At 53.7% G+C, this 20,597-nt stretch overlaps 1 protein-coding gene across 2 annotated transcripts in view; it reads right to left on the bottom strand.

Annotated features, from left to right (window-relative positions):
- NECAB3 (N-terminal EF-hand calcium binding protein 3) overlaps positions 1–20,597 on the bottom strand; it is a 28,772-nt gene continuing 8,175 nt past the window's right edge. Inside the window, exons 2-14 of one of the 2 annotated variants that reach the window (XM_080403800.1) lie at positions 18,966–18,990; positions 17,796–17,904; positions 10,860–10,885; positions 10,431–10,528; positions 5,372–5,508; positions 5,057–5,178; positions 4,679–4,758; positions 4,161–4,247; positions 3,935–4,009; positions 3,467–3,579; positions 1,709–1,786; positions 1,292–1,383; positions 1–1,124 (exon numbers count right to left, since the gene is read on the bottom strand). In XM_080403800.1, coding sequence (XP_080259926.1) covers positions 1,096–1,124; positions 1,292–1,383; positions 1,709–1,786; positions 3,467–3,579; positions 3,935–4,009; positions 4,161–4,247; positions 4,679–4,758; positions 5,057–5,178; positions 5,372–5,508; positions 10,431–10,528; positions 10,860–10,885; positions 17,796–17,904; positions 18,966–18,990 — 1,071 coding nt within the window. In that variant the 3' untranslated portion in view covers positions 1–1,095. The remainder of the gene's footprint in view (positions 1,125–1,291; positions 1,384–1,708; positions 1,787–3,466; positions 3,580–3,934; positions 4,010–4,160; positions 4,248–4,678; positions 4,759–5,056; positions 5,179–5,371; positions 5,509–10,430; positions 10,529–10,859; positions 10,886–17,795; positions 17,905–18,965; positions 18,991–20,597) is intronic. The other variant, XM_080403801.1, reaches the window with a different exon arrangement.

Below are 20,597 nucleotides of genomic sequence, written 5' to 3'. Positions count from 1 at the left end.
TGTTTCTGGGGGTGCTGTTGGGGAATGGTGCCCATGGGGAGGGGGAGGTGGGGGGCAGGCACCCAGATAAGTGAGGGTTGGGGGTCCAGGGTACCCGTGGTGAAGCACACCGGGTGTCAGGGACAGGGTGCAAGGACAGCGCTATTCTCCACACCAGGAGGCCCTTCCTTGCAGGCATTTGCTGCCCTGCTGGCCCCTGCCCACCATGCCCAGCCCTGCTGACCCTCGGTACTGCTCACTCCACGCTGTTTGCAACAGCACATCGTACCCCAGCTCAGCCACGGCTCTGCTTCTGCGGTGCCAACACAGAAACCCTGAGCGTGCAACCCCTGGGCCACAGCGCCTTCTTCACTCGCCCCCTGCCACCCACCACTGCCCCTCTCACCGTTAATTCAGCTTCAGCCTTTCCGGCAGCACCGGAACCAGCACTAACTCTGGTTTGTGTTAAAGGAGCCGCAGGATGAAGCAACAGAGCTATTAGCAATGCTCGCCCTGCCTGGGAGGTGCAGTGGTTTACTGGGGGGACGCGCACAAGCGAGGGGAGCACACATCCAGCTCAAAGCCATTGCACAGGCTGCCAGGGTGGCCACAGCCAGATCCGGCACACCTGGCTAGAAATATTTTTTTTTTCTATAAAACACTATTCACAATCCATAGAAGGCAGCCCACAGAGCCACAGCTGGCCAGAGCCATGTACCCCAGCCTGTCCCAGCCCCCTGTGGAGCCTTGGCCTGTCCTCAGAGCCAGGAGGAAGAGGAGCTGCGGTGTGAGAGGGGCTGAGGGCTGCAGAAACCAGACCAGTGCTCCCCCCAAGGGCAAGGCTGCCACCCCAAATGGGGCTCCCATAGTGCTGCTGGGAGGGCCCTGCTCCCCCAGGCAGCACGGAGACTCTCTTCAGATGGGGGAATAAATAAATCGACATGAAAAGACCAAAAGGGTAAAACACTGCCAGGGACGATGGGCAGGCAGCCCCCACCAGACCGCAGGAGGGAAGGAGGGACAGGGAGGTGACGAAAGCAAGGGAAGGCGAGGGCTGTGCCGAGGGCTCCGCGCCCTTCTGCATGCTGACGGCGTCCTGGAAAAGGCTGCCCAGGGTCAGTTGTTGTTCATGATCCACCAGGATGCTGGGGAGAGAGAGGGGAAGGGGTCAGGGGTGTGCACTGTTAAACAGGGGAGGGGGACTAGGGGTGGCAGAGAAAAAAAACACAATTTAGGTCACCCTCGAGTCAGTCTGCTCTGGAGGGAGGCCTGTGCTGAACGCGGGGAGCAGCAGCGTGGGACACCGCCTCACCTGGGAAGAGCATGGTGGTCAGCAGCTCCGGGGACTCCAGCAGGCTGATGATGGACCGCTGGAAAGCCTTGCTGCAGCTGGACTGCAAGTGGCTGTGAAACAGCGCGTGGGGTCAGGAGGGTGCAGGGACGTGCACGTCTCGTGGCTGCAGGGGAGCAGGCCGGGACCCCTGCCCACACGCACGGGGGACGGGGCTGCTTCTGCACCACCCAGAGCCCGACATCCACTCCTGCCCTGCCCCTCGAACCCTTCATCAGGGTCTTCACCCCCCTCCCCCGCAAGGGGCCCTGGGCGTGCACCGGGCCGAGCAGCAGCAGGACAGGCTGCGCGAGGAGGGGGAGCAGTGGGGTCCTGAGAGGAAACCCCTTTCAGCCCCCAAGCATACCGAGCCAGCCCCCCACAAGGAAAGCCTCCAACCTTCTCCACGAAGTCACATCCTGCCAGAACTCATAAAGGATGAAGCAGGCCTCGTCCGTCAGCTTGCAGGCGGACACGCTGTGGGGACAGGAGTGACCCTGAGACGGGGCCTGGCAAGCTGGCACAGTGTGGCCGCATCGGTCCTGCCAGGCCGGGAGCGAGGGGCACACGTGAGCCTCACCACCAGGCTTTCAGAAAGCAGTTTGGATTCATCCACGATTTGTGGCTGCTGGGGCCAGCATGTGGCTCCAGGGGATCCCAAACCCAAATCCTTCATGCTCCGCATTTCCTGCGGCCAAGCAGCAGAGGAGCTTTACAGCCATTAAACCGGTCCTTGCTGCTGCCCAGAAACACGCCTGCCAATGTTTTATAAGTATTAGCACGTCCCTAGCACTGCAGCACAGGGCCTGATGAAGCAGCTCATCCCTCCAGCCCTTTGGAGGAGGTGTATGTCATCCCTCACCCTTCACATGGACAGAAACTGAGGCACAAGCACAAGGAGCTGAGATCACAGCGTAAGACCACAGCTCGCTGCCCCCTGAAGCGATGCTGTTTCACCAGGCGATGCTTCCCCTGCTCCCTCCTGCCGGACGAACAGGCTGGGGCTTTCTGCAGTCCATGGGAAGATGGGAGGGGGAAGCAGCAGGGAGGTGAGAGAGCAAGGCTCAGGGTGCAGGGCCTGGGGAACCAGCTGTGCTCAGCTGCAGCATCATTCATTCCAGCTGAGGATGAACGTTTCCTCCAGCTGCCACTAAAGGCTGCAGGAAGGGACCAAGCCCTGGGGAGGGAGAGCAAAGCAAGTCACTCAGCAGCTCAGAGGCTGTGTCCCCCTGCGCAGGGGCCGCAATGAGCTTTGCAATTCTCTGGCATGAACCAGGACAGTGGAGTCTCCCTGGGCTTTGCTCCAGCTCTCCACTCACATGGAGAGGCTGCCCATGCAACACTACCCAGTTGTCTACACTAATAGTTCTCATGACAGAAAAGCCCATCAATTCCAAAGAAAAAAGATACCATTCTCTCTGCCACATGTGTCAAAACAAGTATCTTCCTTTTGTTTGGACTGAAAACGCAATTTTATGCTGTTGGAACTGAAGAGCTGAAAAATGACACTTTAAATGGGAACAGCACGAACATTTCCCACTGAAAGCGGCTTGAAATCTCCCGTGGGAGAAGGAAAGTGCCTCTCAAAGAGCAGCTGTGCCATCTCCAGGGACACGCTGGCAGTGGTGTGTCACTCAAGTCAGCCCTGGGCTCTGTCCTCAGCTCTGTCTGGAGCTCCAGAGCGCTGCTGGGGGCAGAGCCTCGGGCTCCCACGGGGGTTTAGCTTCAGGTGTTCACGGCCGCTTCCTGCCAGCCCTACACGCGCTTTATATAAAGCAATACCCCGACACGAACTCTTCCCTTGATTTTCCCCCCATTATTTTCAAGTCCCTCAGTGCTGGAGGAACGCATGCATTCACTCACATGTGCGTGCCACAGCCATTCCTGCTGGCATAAAACCCATCCCCTCCTCGCCAGATGCTGACAAGTGGTTCTTGCTGGGAGGAGATGGGACGATACTGCCGGCAGACACTGCTGCAGCTGTGACACCGTCCTCTCTGCAAGGTCAACCCTCTGCACACCAAGCCCATCCTTGCACTGCCCAGCACATAAAATCCACCAAAAAAACCCCCTTTTGTCCCTCAAGGGTGCAATGTTAAAAGGCCCTACTTCTCGGCGAGCCACGCCACGAACAACCGCGCCGCCCGCCACACTTACTGCAGGCAGCTGCTCTGCCCGGCGGTGACCTCCGTGTAGGAGCGGAATGCCTGGCGGAACTCCTCAATGCCGCTCGTTGCCACCGAGATCTGCCTCTTTGCCACCAGGATGTGCTGTGAGGGACAGCAGAGGATGGCATCAGGGACTAATCTGTCTCCTGCCCTCCCCGCTGCAGGACAAGGCAGTGCCCAGCAAGCACAGCACCGCAGAGGAAGCCACAAGGGGCTGGCGCCACAATGCTGGGGCCAACGCCAACATGAAACGGCTTCTTTCCACCTGGGCAGGTTGCCTTGACAATGAGGACTGCACCAACAGATGCTCCATCCCCCAGATGGCAAGGTCCTGCTCTGGGGCTGCTGCAGCCCCCTGTGCCCTTCCCCCAGCAGAAAGGGGCCTCAAGACCCCTCCACTGGGGCTCTGCATGGGCCGTGGGCGCTTGGAGCAAACCTGAGGGATTTGGGCACTCACAAAACGCTGCCTTCCTCTGGGCTGGCTGCGGGCACTACCTGGGGCTTTCATGGACCTGATGGAGCTGCATTTGTCCTGTGGATGGTCCCATGCCCAGCTCACAGCCTGCCACATTGCTGCCCCTCTGCCAGACCACAGCCAGCAGCTCACCCAGGTGACAGGGCACAGGGGCTGCGAGAACACGTGTGTGTGTAAGAAAGGGGATCCGTGCTCGCTACGGGGATACCTGCAAACCACAAGTGGCAGGACGAGGACTTACTGCATCTCTCCCTTTGCACATCGCTTCCTCCTTCAGTGGCTCCAGGCGTGGGCTCTGCATTTAAGTCCACAGGAAAAATCACTGTTACTGGAAGAACGGTGCAACAAGATAAAACGTGACAGTAACCCACAGCCCAGCCCAGCTCAGTGTGACAGGCTCTGGGGACGTTCCTCTGAGTACCTGGGGAGAACAGGGATGTGACCTACACATCTGTGGGGCTTGGTGGGTTCAGACTGACTTGTCAGATCAGCGTGGATGATGGAGAAGGCAAGGGAGGGTCAGCAGCGTCGAGGGGAGAAGCAGGGGCTTTGGAGACAGCAGGAGATGAGCAGCTTTGCAAGTCCAGGTGTAGTGAATGGGTGCAGCTCCGTAACAATGCCAGGACCAAATACCAGGGTCATTGGCGTGGGGAAAGGTCCCAGCACCAACCTGGTCAGCACCGAGGTGCGGGGCAGCCCCCAGCCCGTCTCCCCTCTGCCACACACCTTGCACTCTAGCTTCTCGATGAGCTGCTGGAGCCTGTTGATCTGTGCCATCCACTGGCTGTTGTCTTCAACACAAACACCTGCACAGGGAAGGGCAGAGAGACGTCACCAAAAAAGCTTGCTTTTGTCATTGCGAAAGCTTGCTCAAGACCCAGAAAACTGCAAAAATGTCTAAATTTCTGATTTAAACCAAAAAAAATTTGTTTTAGTCCTTAAACTTCTTCCACTGCTCAAGAGATACAACATCCCACAGAAGCTCCAGCTGGCATCTGGGTGACATGGTCCAGCCCCCGCTGTCCCATGCTGCTGCTCCCACACCCACTCCAGCCTCCGGCGGGGCAGAGACACCAACCCGAGGGACGGCCAGGCTGCAGATACCTGTCGTTAGCATCCCAGAATAGGGGTCTGTCGGAGACAGACAGACGTTCTTCTGTCCTCTGCGCCCGCATCGTCTCCCTGACCTCAGGCCAACTGAGGCCTCAGGTTTCTTTATGTCCTTTCTGAAAGAATAAAACGCAAAAGGAGGGGTCAAAGTCATTCACTATACGGGTCAGCTTCACAACAGGCTTCAAAAGGGCAGATCCTGCTCCCAGATGTCCCTCCCAGGGGGGCTCATGAGCCCTGCCCCATACCGCATCCCCCCATGAGCAGTGGTGTGGAGAAGGGGAGGACCAGCATCTCCCACCTCATTACCTCTCCCGTCCCGCCTGCTCCTCCACGGTGTCCACGGCACACTCAAGCGAGGCCTGCAGGGACTGCAGCTGGTGCATGGTTTCCCGTAGCAGGAAACGGGTCAGGAACTGCTCCATCTTCGAGGAGGTCTCATACCTCTGCAGGGAAGGGGAGACGATGTGTCAAGATGCCTCCAGCTCTGCACGGGGGAAGCAGAGCAGCATCTGGAAGCAGTTGGCCCTTAAATATATCCAATGGGATGGATTCCGATCAAATTTTTAGTTGCTTTTGGAAACAATGACACTGTAGGACAAAAGCATCCTCTGGGTGCATGCCTGTGATACACAGCATGACCCTCCCAGCCCAGCCCCAGCACCCACAGCCCCCAGGAACCGTGAAGGACCACAGATGGACCTCCCAAGCCGGAAGGTAAAACACCACTTGCAAAAACAGCTCCCAGCAACAGGGAGAGCTTTGGGGCAGGCAGGGCACCCCTTGCTGCACCCAGCGGTTCACACACACGGCTCTGCTTGCATCGGGGCTCCTGGGGCAAGGCTGGCAAGGCTGAGGGGAGCCCCACAAGACTTTCTTCCCCATGGTGCCAGAAGATGGAGAGCATGGGACTGGGGACCCCAGGCAGGGACCCTGCTACTCCTCCTGCCCACTCCTTCACCTCCTCACTTCCAAGGGGTGCAGGACCAAAATCCCCGCCAGCGCTGCTCCTCTGCCAGCCCGGACACACATCCCCTGCTCACAGGGGAACAACCGACCCTCAAACCTGCCCCGGACAAGCCTGAGAAAGGTGCAGAACACCGACTGAGTCGCCACTGGGACACAGCAGAAAGGACACATCATTCATCCACTGCAGCGCTGGACACATTTCATTTCAGGAGCTGGTTCAAATCCAAACAAGGTCACCCCTCTTTCTGCACAGTGTGTATGTTCAGCCTGCCTTGAGCCCTGCAGCTCGCCCCAGTGCAGTTCTTACACCCCAGATACACAGGCACCGGCAGTAGCCTGGGGTGCCAACCACTAAAACCCAACTACCAGCCTGGGCCACATCGTGCTTGGAAAGCACTCAGCTCTGAAGCTCACCGTGCAGAAGGCTCCTCATCATCCTGGTCCCAGCACACCCCATCCAACCTTGCAAGGGCAAAACAGGATCCCACGCAGACACATCAGTATTTTGGGTGAGCACTGCACGCGATGAGCCAGCTGCTTCCAGTCTCTCGCCTCATCGAACACAGCATGCCCAGGGGAACGTGCCAGAGAGGAGGATGGAAATAACCATCTCTCAAGAGAGCCCCAGATGCTGTTTCACCCTTCTGCATCGACTTGGAAAATTCATGCCAGTGAGTGAATCAATTGAAAAATGCACCTTCCCTTTAGTTCAGCTGCCTGGCCTCCTTTGCACTCCTCACTTTGGGGCAAACAAGCAAAACCCTCTTGTCAGGTGTTGCACCACACAGTTGAAACCCCTCTGTAAATAGAGGCTTAACAAAAACGTGCTCTGTCTCACCGAGCACAGCATTTTCTGCTCGTAGCAAAGATTCATGGAAAGGAGTCATGGAGGAAATAATTCAGCAAGTATGAGGCAAAGCTTTTTGGTCACGGACTAGTATTTCAGCTCCATTGACCCAGATGAAAATCCCAAAGTTGCCAAGAGCTGCTATAATTCTGCTTTTGAGAGGTTTTATTAGTTTCTTATGATGACAGTTAAGCTTGGGACAGAATGGAATAGGTGATCGCATAATTCCTGCCAAAGGAAAAGTAAAAGCACCTGACTTGGAGAAGTATTTATAGGCTAGTTTGCAGCATCTGCAAACTGGAAAATGGAAAATTCTTAGCATACTGGTCCCCTGTGAGAAATACCAGACTGTTTCCCAAGGTATCGCCACAGTTCACTTCTTACTGTGACACTATTATATTGCAAATGCAAAGCTTAGCCACTAGACAAGCTTTAATTAGTAAACTGCAGCACAGCTATCAAGTTATATTTTAAAAATGTTAAGTGGGAATGACAGAATTGGAGAAAAACCCTCTTTTCTGGAAAAGGCATCTTTTCTTTACGGTGTTTCTACCGACCCAGCAAGGAAGGATGGGAGCACAGGAACCCCTCATAATCTGGTTTCCTCCGGCCAACCTGTGGATCCATAAAAAAGACCACCAGCAGGTTTGCTGCCCACACACGCCATTTCCTACAGTAACTGCAGTCACTTGCACGGCGAGGACAACCCCAGCCCGCATTTCCCATGCTTTATCACAGCGTTTATCCTGCAGTCGACAACGTGCCAGCAGGCAGCAGATCGAGGAGCCTGCGCCCAGCAGACAGCCGCCGAGGCACACCACTGATCCACGCCAGGTACTCTGGCCTGCAGCAACCCGCGCAGAGGTGGGAATCCTCAACACCAAAAAGGCTTTTGGCAGCACTGCTGCAAACCATACCTGCCGGACACAGAGCTGTGGCATATTCCTTCTGAGCTTTGGTTTCCTTATTTCCTTCTCTCCCCTCCCCATAGCTCATCACCCTGGCACGGTCTGAGCAAGCCCAGCACCATCTCCCAGGCTCTGCCTTTTGTTGTGCTAAAGCAGCAGCCCAATGCTCTCGATTTTCCTGCTTGTCAAGTGGGCTGGTATTTACATACGGTGAGCCTATTTACAGCTGTGGGGCAAGTACCTGCACAATGCAGGGGTGAGCAATCCTGTGGCAGCAGAAGTAAGGAACTACAGGGGAAGGAGCATGCCCTAACCAAAAGGTGCTGTGGTTCAAACCTGTGAAACCCAGCTCAAGTCAGAGATCCCCTCCTTCTTCTAGCTAGCCTGGGTATCCCTGCCTCCTCAGAACCATGCAAAGCTCCCTTAAATACAGCCTGGGAGAAACAGGCAGGGACTGCAGATCCTTCAGCATCTGTTGACTCCACAGCCCACCTGTGGAAGCGGAGCTTTATGGTGAGGGCTGCTGGAGCAGGCAGGTCTCTTGCCGTTTGCCCAGCACACAGCATGGCTGCATCTCCAGCAAAAGTGACTCCCTGGGATGAAGTTTCTTTCAGCTCTTCCAGGAGGGTGGTCTCTCTGTCAAATGGGCTCTCGGTCCGTAGCCACAGTGGCATTAGAGGTGATTGAACCAACAGAAATGAGGGGCAGATGTGTAATATGGGAAATCTCTGTTCTCTCCCCCTCCCCTGGCTGAGAAAGGTGTGAGCTTTGGCTAAAATCCAACCTAATAAACCCACTAATCCCGTAATAACCCAAGATTGAGTCCCCTTCTGGAAATACAAACATGGGAATATATTCAGGTCACAGCAGGTACGAATGCAGCATTTATCATCTCTGCCAGCCTCTAGCAGTGGCAGATTTCCCACAGCTCTGCAAGAGCCCTAACCACAGGGTTGGAGCATTGCCTTCTCCCCGGCTCGGAGCCCAGCGGACCAGGGAAGCACAGGGAGATGCTTCCCAGGAGGATCGGTATCTTCATCACGGCACCCAGGAGCTCAGGGCTGGGATCAGAGCACCCCATCAGCACAGCTCTCGCCCAGGGGAGAGCAGTGCTGTGAACGGTGGGCTGCCCTGGCCTCCTGGCTCTGGCTGGATCCAAACAAGGGTGGAAAAGCAAGTCCGCAAAAATCTGTTTCAACAGGGAAAACCTGCTTCTCTTTTTCCAGGGAAACCCTGTGGCAGCAGAAACTATTAAGTGAATGAACGCATCGTGCCAATACTGCGAAGCAGACACTAATTGAGCTGTCCTTTGGAGAAGTACATGAATATACAAAATTCATTACAGAAATAATTTTAAAAACACAAACCAGAAAAGAACAGAAATAAAGCATAGCTCTCTGAAGAGGATTCATTCACTCCCTCTGGACTCACATTTAATACCTGTGAAGGGGGCCGAGCAGCTGAACCAAAGAGAAAAAGCATTTTCAAGTGAACCCCTCTCCTGGTGTGAAATTTCCCAACACACAGGGAAACAATGAGGGGGTACCTCGCCAGAGGAAAACTCAAAGAGATCATGACTGACACTCCAGAGGCACAAACACCACTTCGATGACTCTGCAGGGCTGACAGTGGGGACCGGTCCCCCTTCACTTCTCTGCCTGATCAGGATGTCAGTGGACAGTGTGCACGTGGGTGATGCCCTTCATCTGCTTCCTACCAAGCATCAAACCACCACATCGAAGAGGAATGAAGGGCTGGCCCTTCCCGCAGCTGGAAAACAGCATCAGTCCCAAGCACACGGCTAAACCATTTAATACATTTCAAATGCAAAGGGGGCTGCTGGTCCCTTCCAAGTACTGGCCACGGCTTTCTCACAGCTGTATTCAGCCCACAGTGCTGCGCACTGCAGACCTCTGCTCTCTGACGCAGAGGCAGGGGGACTCACAAAGCAGAAGGCTGCTTGCCCTAATTAGCAGCCTCCAATCTGCCTCCCATCAGTACAAGCTCCAGGGAGAGGGAGAGCATTCACTGCGGGGATGAGCTTGGCAAAAAGTGGGAGTCAACGAATTTCACCATTTTCTACCTTCTCCCTAGTGCCTGGCTGTTTCCCAAAGCAGCCCTCCTGCTGCAGTGGCTTCTGTCCCCTATCAGGCAGCAAATTTTTGTTGCTGTGAGCACAGGCTGTGCTGAGCACAAGCTGCTGGGGCCAGTCCAGAGCAGGCTCAACCCTGGAGTCCCCATTTCATGCCACCTTGCTTCTGGAAAAGACCTTACTTTGGCTCAGAGATGCAACACACAGATTATCAGCGATACTCCCAGAAACAGTATCCCCAGGCAGGACACTGCAAGTGGTACGCCAGGAGCTGTTGAAACAACTGCTGCCAGAACCCTGCAAGGAAGAAGACATCTCCAGAGCATAAAAGCACTAGCTCTACCCTTCTGCTCTGGCACAGCTCCCCCTCCTCCAGGCACGCTGCAGGCTGTGCGGCTGCGGTGCTCACTGCACAAAGACAGCCCCGTTGATCTGGGAGGTCCATTTGCTGCCCCTGACACCGAAGTTCAATGCTAAGCAAGCAGCCAACATCACCACGGCTTCTGTTACACACCTGCCTGCCCTGCTGCCCTCCCACAGTCCCATCCTTACCAGCTTGGTTTTGTCCATGGCTGCCAGGACTGCAGAGTTGAGGGCTTCCAGGGCAGAAAGCACGTTCCTGTATTCTCCGAGATACGCCGAGAAATAATCTGAAGCAGGAGAGAAGGCCATGGTGAGCTTCCCATCTCTGCCTGCCCTGCACCCGCTGCTTCCCACACACAGCCCGGCACTGCAGGGGGGCATTCGAGTCCCTCTCCAAAGTCACGCTCCCACAGACTGAAAAGTCCTCTCCTATCCACACAGAAAAAACGTCCCGTCTCCTTGAGCAAAGCAGGGATGCCTTCTGTGCTGGGATTCAGGCACAGGGACTGTTACTGCCACTTGACTCCCCCATTCCTGCCCAAGTCAGATGTGCCCAAAGCCTCACCACAAACGCTCAACAGAAATCCCCCTCCAAGGCAGGAATACAACCCTACTTACCACACAATTTCTCTGTGTCCACGTTACTGCAAGAAACAGAAGAACAAGCTCTTGTTAGATGGTGGGGCTGGTTTGGGAGAAACAGTTACAGTGGGCAGGGTCTTGAGGGCTTGCCTTGAGCCCCCAGTGGATTTACTGCTCCTCCCACAGATTTTTCAAAAGCTGTGTTAGAAAATAAAAATCTGCACAAGTTTAGAGCCAGCAACTCAGGAGCCATGCCCAGCACCTGCAGCACCCAGGCAGGGCTACAGAGCATCACTTCCGCTGCGGGGGCCTGAAGGAGCAAGCAAAGCTGCTCCACCAACATCTCCTGGAGCTGAAGCGTGCTGGGAAAGCACCTGTGACAGCAGGATGGGCTGGGACAGAGGTCTGGGGAGCAGGCAGCATCCCACACCTCCGGGCTGGCCAGCTGGGCTGGCAGCCCCATTTCTGAGCGCCAATGCTGACAAGCCCCAGAAACTGCTTCTTCAACCCAACCTCTTCCCCTAAAGGTGCGAAGCACTCAGCCAGGACTCCCTCCTCGTGTGCCCCTTGACTTCAGCCCAGGTCCTCCTTCGTGGTTGCCCCCATGGCACCAGCCCCTCTCCTCTCCCCTCTGCCCCACGGGTGCCCCTTCTCTCCCCCGCCTTCAGAGCCCAGGCAGTGTGGGGCTGCCTTCAGGCTCCCAGGGCAGGGAGCTGGATGGCTTCACAGCCCACGAGAGGGGTCACTCCTGACGTGAAGGCCATTAAAGCAGGGGACGTGGGTCCAAAAACCTGGAGGTGCGGGCCTGCCTCCCACTCCTTTTCAGTAACTGAGAGCACTGCACCAGAGATTAAGTGCTGGCATCCCTGCAGGGCTTGGACAGGTCCCTCCCATTGCTGATAAAGATGCTGCTGGGGTGTAGAGGGAGGAGGAAATATCCAGAAACAGCCGCATGTTTTCAGGACAGGATGTCAAGCAGAACCATGGGTTCACATGAAGCTGTCTGATCAGCTCAGGTGGCCAAAGCCTGAGGCAGAGCTGCTCGGGATGCCTGGCATCACCTGCAGTCTGTAGGGAAATGCCCCAGGATATCATTTATTCAAATCATCCTCCGCTCAAGAAATTCTGCTGTCTCAAAATCCCCTAAATGATTACAACCATTTTAAATCCTGATTGGGAAAGTAGAAGAGAGCACGAAAGAGTTTAAGTGTTTTAAGTGCTGTCACGCATGGAGGAACTAGTGATACCCTGAGTTTGCTGGGCTCCAAGTGCAAGTATGGCTGCAGCGCTGCCTGCCCAGGGGGGGGAAGTCAAACCATAGCTGCATCACCCTGTCCCCACTCCGACACTGCTCACCGGGCAAAAACACCCCAGAGACAAAATTAGAAGAGAGTATGTGAAGTGACCAAAATGCCACACCAAGAATGGGTGCAATAATTTAAGAAAAATCTTCCTACAACTTTTCCCCAAGCATAAAAAACTGGTTTCTGAGTCTCTTTCTGCTAGGCTTCCACTTAGAATATTCCACTTCAATATCAGGCAGTGCTGCAAACCATGAAAATATTTTGGTGTGAGATGTTACCGCAGACTTGCAGCATCAGGACTGCAGACCCCCCTGTTTAGCTAATTGCATCAGGCGCCTTCTTAGGCAAGGGAGACGGGCAGTTTTAGGATGTGATCTGGTTCATCTATTTTAAACACCTACCGCAGAAGCTGATTAAGGCAGGGCTCTGGCGCACTGTCCTGGCACTGCAGACAGTTTTTAAAATGGATTAAAAAAAAAAAAAAAGTGTTTCCCTTGAGACGCAATACAGACAATCGGCAAAACCACAGCCCCTTCTTCTGCCGACTCCACTCCATCAAACTTTGCTGATCCATCCTTCTCCGAGTAGCTCCATGCACCCAACCACAGCTCTGCTAGATAGAGTGACTGGAGTTTGAAGCACAGATTTAAATTGGAAAAGTGTCTTGCTCCTTCTTAATTTTTCCACTTACTTCTGAAAGCTGCCTGGAGCCTGCAGAGCCACCACTGCTGCACTGCCACAGGAGACTTGGCACCGCAGCATCCACGGCACTGGCTGTTAGACCTGTGCCCCAGAGTAACAACTTCAGCCTCTAGCTCCCACCCAAGAGATGGGTAAAAATCACGAAAGAGAGGACATGGAGATGAGATAACAGAATACACATATAAACACCTAATGCATATGTTACCCAGGCATTTGAGTCTGTCTCCAGTGAGGGCCTGGGACTGGTTTCACCAGGAAGAAGGAGCCAGCCGCTCAACCCACTGCCCAGTTCCCCACCTCGACTGCAGCAAGCGCCCGTGTGACAAAGACCCACGATCAGCACCAACCCTGTGGCTTCCAAGGAGAGGCCAGAGATTATTAATAACTCTCCGTCTTTCTGCTTGCTGCTTAAAGTCAAACAGCCACTCAATCACTAAAGCCCTAAACAGCTAAGCGTAGAACCAGTCACCAAGGTCTCATGGCAAAAAGTCAGCCCTCCGGGAGTTGTCTGTTGTAAAGCCTGCTCCCTTCCCCACGCAGCCAGCTCGTCAGCAACCCCGCACGGCCACCTGCGGCAGCCCCCAGGGCACAGTCAGGGGCAGAACAGAGCACGGCAAGCAAATCACAGGACCAATGGTGCCATTTTCATGCTATCAGAAACTACTTCATCCCAGAAAACAGCAGCTCACGTGAAGAACCTGCACGTCAAATCCCGACCCATTTTGCAGGGCTGCGACAAGGCAGCAGGCTTTGCTCCACTCCTCTCTCTGCCAACCCCTCTCCCACTCCAAGTGAAGAGCCATCCTCTGCCTCCAAAGCACTCATCCTGAGACTCTCCACATTTCCACATAGCTGTATTTTGACTGTGCTCAAACCACTGATTAACTGTAATTAAGCTTGAACTGACGATGAAGGATCTTGTCAGTATTATGCTGTTGGGATTTTGTCAGGATGTGCCTGGAATTTATGCAGGAAAACAGCAATCAGCTATAACAAAGCAGATGGGTATTTTTTTTACCATTTATCATTTTGGGAACCTCTGCTGCCATCACAGATCTGGTTTCCAAACCTTTCCAGTGTGACCCAGAGTGTTTTGGTCACTCTCCATCATTCAGAGACTGGCAGGCACTGCAGCTCCAAGTGTCTGACTAAAGAGAGGGGAGGAAAGTTCACACAAGTCCCTTCTTCCACAGAACCAGAGGCTTGAGGTTATATCCACTAAGAGTTTTTAGAAACCACCAGTTCAGTGCTCCTATCCCTTTCACTTGTGGCTCAAGGTCAGAGGCACAGGCTCTGGGCAGTCTGTGCCCAATTCCTGCCACCACTATCTGATGCTCTCATACAACAGAGGATTTGCCAGACCCTATTTTTCTAAAATTTCCCAAGAGAAGGACAGGTGAGGCCCACATGACTCTTCCCTAGTTTCATAGCCCCCTGCAAAGAGCAGTAGGTATGCAACCTATGCAACACTACAACCTTCAGTCCAAGGCCCTTTGTAACCGACTCTCTGTTAAGCTGTCCCCACAAAACCCTGGGATCTGCTCCCATCCCACCTGCCTGGGCTGCAGATGGACTCGTGGCTCCTCAGAGCACAAGCCGCACTGTGCGCCTCCCAAGATGCTTCTGCAGCAATGGAGATTTTTCACCCCTTCAAACATATTTGTCTCTTCTCACCCAGACGTTTCAGTGGATGAAAATGCACTTTTCCAGGAATATGAATCTTCCTGCTCTGCACCAGTGCCAGAGCTGATGCGGAGCTTTCTGACACGCTAAATGAAATGGTGGACCTAGTGTTGTAACCAATTTGCAAAGAGAGTTGAATTCAGTTTCAACATAACTTTTAAAGTGTCAAATAATTAGAATAAGGAGATATTTTAAAGCCAAAATGGAACATTTTTCAGGAATGCAGAACAAAAAAAGCCTCACAGGGAAACATAAAATCTGAACTGAACCTAACAGAAGTGCCTGCAGGCCGCAGCATCCCACTTGAGCACCAGGTGGATGGGAGGTGGAGCGAAGATTGGATAGGAAGGAGGAGGAGAAAAGGAAAGTGTGTGCTGTGGGAGAACAAGCAATGTGCGAGACCTCTGAAATACTCATCTTCCCAGATGTCAGCTTTGGGAGCCAGGGGAGCAGCTCCAGGTTTGCAGTGATGGGTGAGGGTCAGGACATGTCTGGGCAGTGCTCCATTACCCAGAGACAGAGTGTGCCCGGGTACGAAGGTCTCAGCTACGCCTCTCCTTCGGTCAGGCTGGCACTGACAAAGAAACACAAGTTCTAGCCTAGAGCTGATGAACACAGCATCCTTGTGGCCAAATCCACCCATGGGATTAAGGCTGAAACTTTCCCATCATCAGAAAAGCTACAGGACATGAAAGAAGCAGGCTAGATACGCTTGTAGAGCTTGTAGTTACTTTCCAGCTTTGTAATACTTTGAGTATTACCTCAGGTAATAACTCTTGAATCTGGCAGCAAATTTCAGCCAGCTCTCAAAAATATTAAGTTCTTGCAAGTGCGAGCCAAGCAGGCAGCCTGGAGGAGAGGGGCTGTCCAGCTCCACCATCAAGGGGACAGCAGGGCACCGGTACAGCCCTTACAAGGCACCAGAAGTTGTACAAAGGAGCAAGTGCCCCCGCACACCCCAAAAACAAATGCCAGAAAGTCCAGCTCTACACACAGTCACAGAGACGCCTGCCAAGCCCAGCACACTAAACACTGCTGCTGCACAGTGGGCAAGCAGTCCCCGGGCAGCCCCTGAGGACAGACAGGGTCATGCCTCCCTGGGGACAAGCCTGTCTCTCCAAGTCCCTCACGGCAGCAGGCATGCGGCACTGGGTCAGGATCAGAGCACTCTGGCAGAGGCAGCGCTAGCCCATGGTGTTCGCAGGGGGCAGGATGCCTCTTATCAGACAATAAGCTGAAGCACCAGGTTCCCTCTCTGGGAGGTCCCACCTCCTCCTCCTCCTCCAGCTGGGGATGAAGCTGAAGGAATCACGTACAGCTCCCTGCTGCCACCTCCCGTGTTTCATCCCACTCCCACCTGCTCATACCGAAGCCATCAGCCATCACACGCACTGACCCTGCGCACACGCTCGTGGGCCACATCCCAACCAGGGACAGAAACAAGACCTACACCTGCAACGGCCTCAGGGCTGGACTTCCCCGTCTGCTCCTGCAGAAGTGAGGGCACCCTCGCAGGGCTGGAGGGACGGAATCTCCTACATTTGCTTGAAGTCACCGAATGCAGGAATTTGGAAATCAGCTCTGCCCGCAGGGGCCCTTCTGCGCTTCATGGCAGAAAGGGATCAAAGACCCAACGGTCATGCCCTGCTAACAGATGTCACCAGCTCAACGCCGCAACTGCCATGTTGTCATAGCTACCGCACCGTCATTACGGGTAATGAGTTATAGAGAGCACCGCCGCAGGGAGGGCCGTGCGTGGCTCTCAGACAGCCTGCTCACATGGGCCCCTTCAGCCAGTCCTGTTCATCTGCTCTGGACACAGAGGAAGCCCAACCTGAAAGCTATGGCAAACCAGGAGATCTTCACCGTTCAGTTAAGGGCACAGGTAAAACTCCCTGCTTTGCTGCAACCTGTGTTTTCCAGTGGTATCATATGGGAGTGACTCCAAGGTCACCCCAAAATGGTGGGGAGGAAAGGGAACAGCTCACTGCCAACTCCCTGGGATCACAGCCCAAAGAGACAGAGGCATTTTCATGAGACATCTCCTGCTGCCCACATCCAGCAAACCCAACTGGCAGGACAGGCAGCAGTGGGCAGTCAGGCTTACAAGAAAGCGGCACCAGGGGCTGCGAACACCAGCCCACCTCTGCGCCCCGTCAGTGAAGTGGGAGCATCAGCTAAACCCACCACCACTTGGCAGGAGACAATCACCCCCTCTCCCCCAGTCCTGGGTGGATGATATGGGGGCTTGGAGCAAGGGACTGCTGGGTACCCTCCATCAGTGACTCCATGGCATTCAGTGGCTGTCGGCATCTTGGCATGGCACGGGCCCTCCACGGAGCTGCCCTGGCTCCTCGCAAAGCCCTGGAACCAGCGTGTGCAGCTAACGCAGCTCTGAGTTACCTCTCCCTAACAGTGACCTTCTCAGACACTGCCCTGGCCAAGGGCATCAGAGAGGTGCAGGAGATGCTTCCTGGGGGGCCAAGGAAGTGGCAGAAGCCAGAGCTGAGCTTGCTGCCCAAGACTGGGAGGAAGCTGCAGCCACCTTCCCCCGCAGCAGCACCCCTCCGTCTGAACAGGCAGCCCTCAGACATGCAATTTATCAACGGCCAGTTTCTCCCAGTGCCAAAACACGCTCGCTCACAGCAGCTGGCAGGGCAGCAGGACCCCAGCAAGGCCACTCTGGTATCCGAAAGGCTGGGATGAGAAACCCCGCTGAGACCAACAGACTCCTCCAGATAGCACCAGTCAAGAGGAGACCAGGGCTAAGTGCAATTACTTCTGTTCTTTGGGGGTTTCTTTTTTTAAAAGTAGCTGGCCTAAATTCACAGTTACACTCATAAGGCCCACTTCTGGTGGAAAACAGCTCTTACGTAAGTGAAAAGCAATTCCCTGTGTCAGCAGTGGCAAAGTCTGCAACTTTGCACAGTCTGTGCATCGTCCTCACAGCACCACATGCTCCTCTTACAGACACACAACCTGCTCTAGAGCTGTGTATTTCTGGAATACATTTTTCAAACTAACGTAACGTAATTTTAAATGAATGCTTGCTTTTATGGAACCGCAGTACATCTGATAACGACTGTTTTCAAAACGTCTGGCTTCTCTCATCACCAATTCTTGTAGCTGGTGTTCAATGGGGTTTAACATCTGCGTGTTACAACAGAGAGGTTTATCTCACCCTGACTATTTATCGCACCCGCCTCCAAATGTCCTCCATCTACAGTCAAACAGTTTTATATTCTCCTTCATCTCCTCTCCTATGTGCCACCATGGTACTTACTCTGAATGACGCCTGTCAATGCCACTAAACAACTCCCACAGCTCCTCTGAGCTCAGGATCCCATCAGCAAAATAGTTCTTGAACTCCTCAAATGACAGCTTCCCATCATCTGCATTTAAATAAAAGGGAAGAATAATTATATACCTGCAGAAAGAAGCATACGGGCCCCAGCGATCCTCCCAGCAGCCTCTACCAGGAGCGTGGGACAGTTGGGCGTGTTGTGCATAATAATTAGAGTAGATATCTCATTGAAAGCATCTCCTGCCAGTCTCCATCAAAAATCCAGGAGCACTGGCAAGCACGGCCACTGCTGCTGGAATTTCAGGTGGGAATTTCAGCCCCTTCCAGAAGACCCCATTGTAACGTTTTCAGAAATGCATGCAGACACACTCTACTTAGATGACCGTCTAAGTACAGAGTCCATTTCAAACAGCACATTGAGGACAGCGTCAGGTCTTTATAGAAAGAAAAATCTCTCCATTGACTCAAGAGCTTTTTCTCTCCTTTCTATGGAGGACTGCAGCTCCTGGGCTGTGTTTTGATCTGCAACAGAAGGAGCTCCTGAAGCCTGCAAGCTACCATGCGGAAGAGGCCAAGAGAGGGTGGGAAGGCTCAGAGGCAAAATCACAATGACTTGTGATTTCAGACCTCTTGGTTTATGGGTGCCAGATTAAAAATCAGGTAGCAGAGCCCAATTTTCAAATGCCAAGGGCTCCCCAGTGGGCATCCAGAAACAGGGCCACCCAACCAGGGGCAACTGTAAAACCCTGAACTGAGCACAGAGACTGAATCAATCCTGCAAGGGATGGAGCAAAAGCCTGACGGCCCCTGGGCTGCCTGCTGCACAGCTTGCTTTGCCTTCCCTTCTCACTGCTGGCAGCACAGAGGAGAGATCATGTGCACGCAGGCAGGAGAAGGGCTTGGAAAGCGCTCTGTCCTGTGTGGCACACAAATGGTGAACCGAGGGAGCCCACTTCCCCAGCCCCCCGCCAGGCCCTTTGCTCCACTGCCTCTTGCTCTGAGCAAAGCAGAAAAGCATTTTTCTTGCAGCCAGAGTGCTGCTTGCCCTTATTCTCCTTCACTCTTTCAGCCAAACCTTCTATCAGGGACAGGCTGTGCTGCTTCACCCAGACCCGGGCATGGAGGGGGAAGCAAGAACAAAGCACTCACCGTTCTTGTCGGCTCGCCGGAAAATCTGCAAGAGAAAATACAACAGGGTTTATTTGGTGAGGCAGCAGGGACAGCAGTGCAGCTGAATGGTGAGCCAGGCAGTACCCACCACCATGGGAAAACCACCTCCTGGAGCTCAGGGAGCCACAGAGAAACCCCTGCTGTCTGGTCTGCACAGGCTGTTCCAGGGAAATTCCGCTTTGCAAATGATTAAAACTATTTCTCGTCTCCAATGCACAAAGCTCTCTGCACAGCCGCCGCCACCCGAGCAAGCCCAGCACTCACACTGAGCTTCTTCTAAAGAACACAAAGGGAGATGAAGTAGAAAGGGCTTTGCTACACCCTTGTGATGGAACGTGTTTAATTTTTCAGACCTTTTAAATGAAAGAACATTAAGCATAAAACCATTCCATAACAGAAGCACTTTGTGCATCACTGCTGACACTTCAACTGTCTGCACCAAGGAGCAGTTTGTCCTGTGCTTTGTAATCACCCTTCACAACAATCATTCCTGCAACACCTTCACACACACATTGTAATTAATTAATTCATTATTATTAATTAATCTGTAACTAATTCTGCCACAGAGCACAGCTGGAGAGCTGCTCCAGTTCAGGATCTCAACTCTGGCTCCCAACCACGAGACTTCTGCCCACAATCCAGAAGAAAGCTGGGGCTTCTTGTACCCGCCTGGCTCCTCTTTCACCAATAATTATCAGAAGGTCTGGGGCTGACTCCGGTGAGGAACAGCATAATTTCCAAAGTCTAGGAACATCTTGCCAGATTGAACAGTACAAGGTTTTAGCCAGCACATCCTAATAGAGCCAATGACAGAAAGCTCTGCGTGTGGCCACTTTCTTCTTTTTAATCGTCCTTCTTAGCCACCCTGGTTGATAAAGAAATCTAAAGATCTGAAGAAAGATCAGGCATGAAAAAGGGCAAGAAAAGGAGAAGGCAGACTTTGTTATATTCTTTTCCACACACCTGCAAAGCAGAGATGGCTGATAAAACCACCCCCAGACCAGCTCTGCGCGCTGCTGCAGGAAAACGTGTTGCTGCCAGTTGCCCCCTCCACCGGCAGCTCACCTCTGCACTGCTCACCGACAGCTTTGCTGCACGCTTTGAGGGCACAAGCCCATACCTAGCCACTGAAACGTCCCTGAAAAAATAACTTTGAGGTACAGAAACAGTTACCCAGAGAAACTTCTGCTGCTTGCTCCTGAGGAAGCCACTGGCTTACCACTGGGCAGAGGCTTTTCTGATGCTGGTCCCAGCAGGGAGCTCCCTGGCGCTTCCTCACAACTGAAACCAGGAGCAGGGACATCTCCTCAGAGGATTCTCTTCTAAGAAAGGCAAGCTCCTCCTGACTGGGAGCTGCTGCAGGGAATGGAGGCTGCCCTGAGCCGACCAGTGTTAGGTAACTGTCCCTCCAGGATGTGGGCTTCCAGCCGCTCAGGCTGCCTCCCTTGCAGGAAAGCAGGGCAGGCACTCTCTGACGCCCCACGGGACTCGCTGCATGAGCTCTGGAGCTTTACCTTGACCAGCTGAGACAGGAACCTGCAGTTCCCACACACTGAGGATTTCTCTGGGTTTTAAAGCAAAAAACTTTCTCCGGGTTAAAGGGTTCACCTG

This window comes from Falco punctatus, assembly GCF_963210335.1.
Source record: "Falco punctatus genome assembly, chromosome: 10".
In the NCBI taxonomy this organism is placed as follows: Eukaryota; Metazoa; Chordata; class Aves; order Falconiformes; family Falconidae; genus Falco; species Falco punctatus.
The sequence above is the reverse complement of the archived record's forward strand: the minus strand, read 5'-3'. Positions and strand labels throughout refer to the sequence as shown.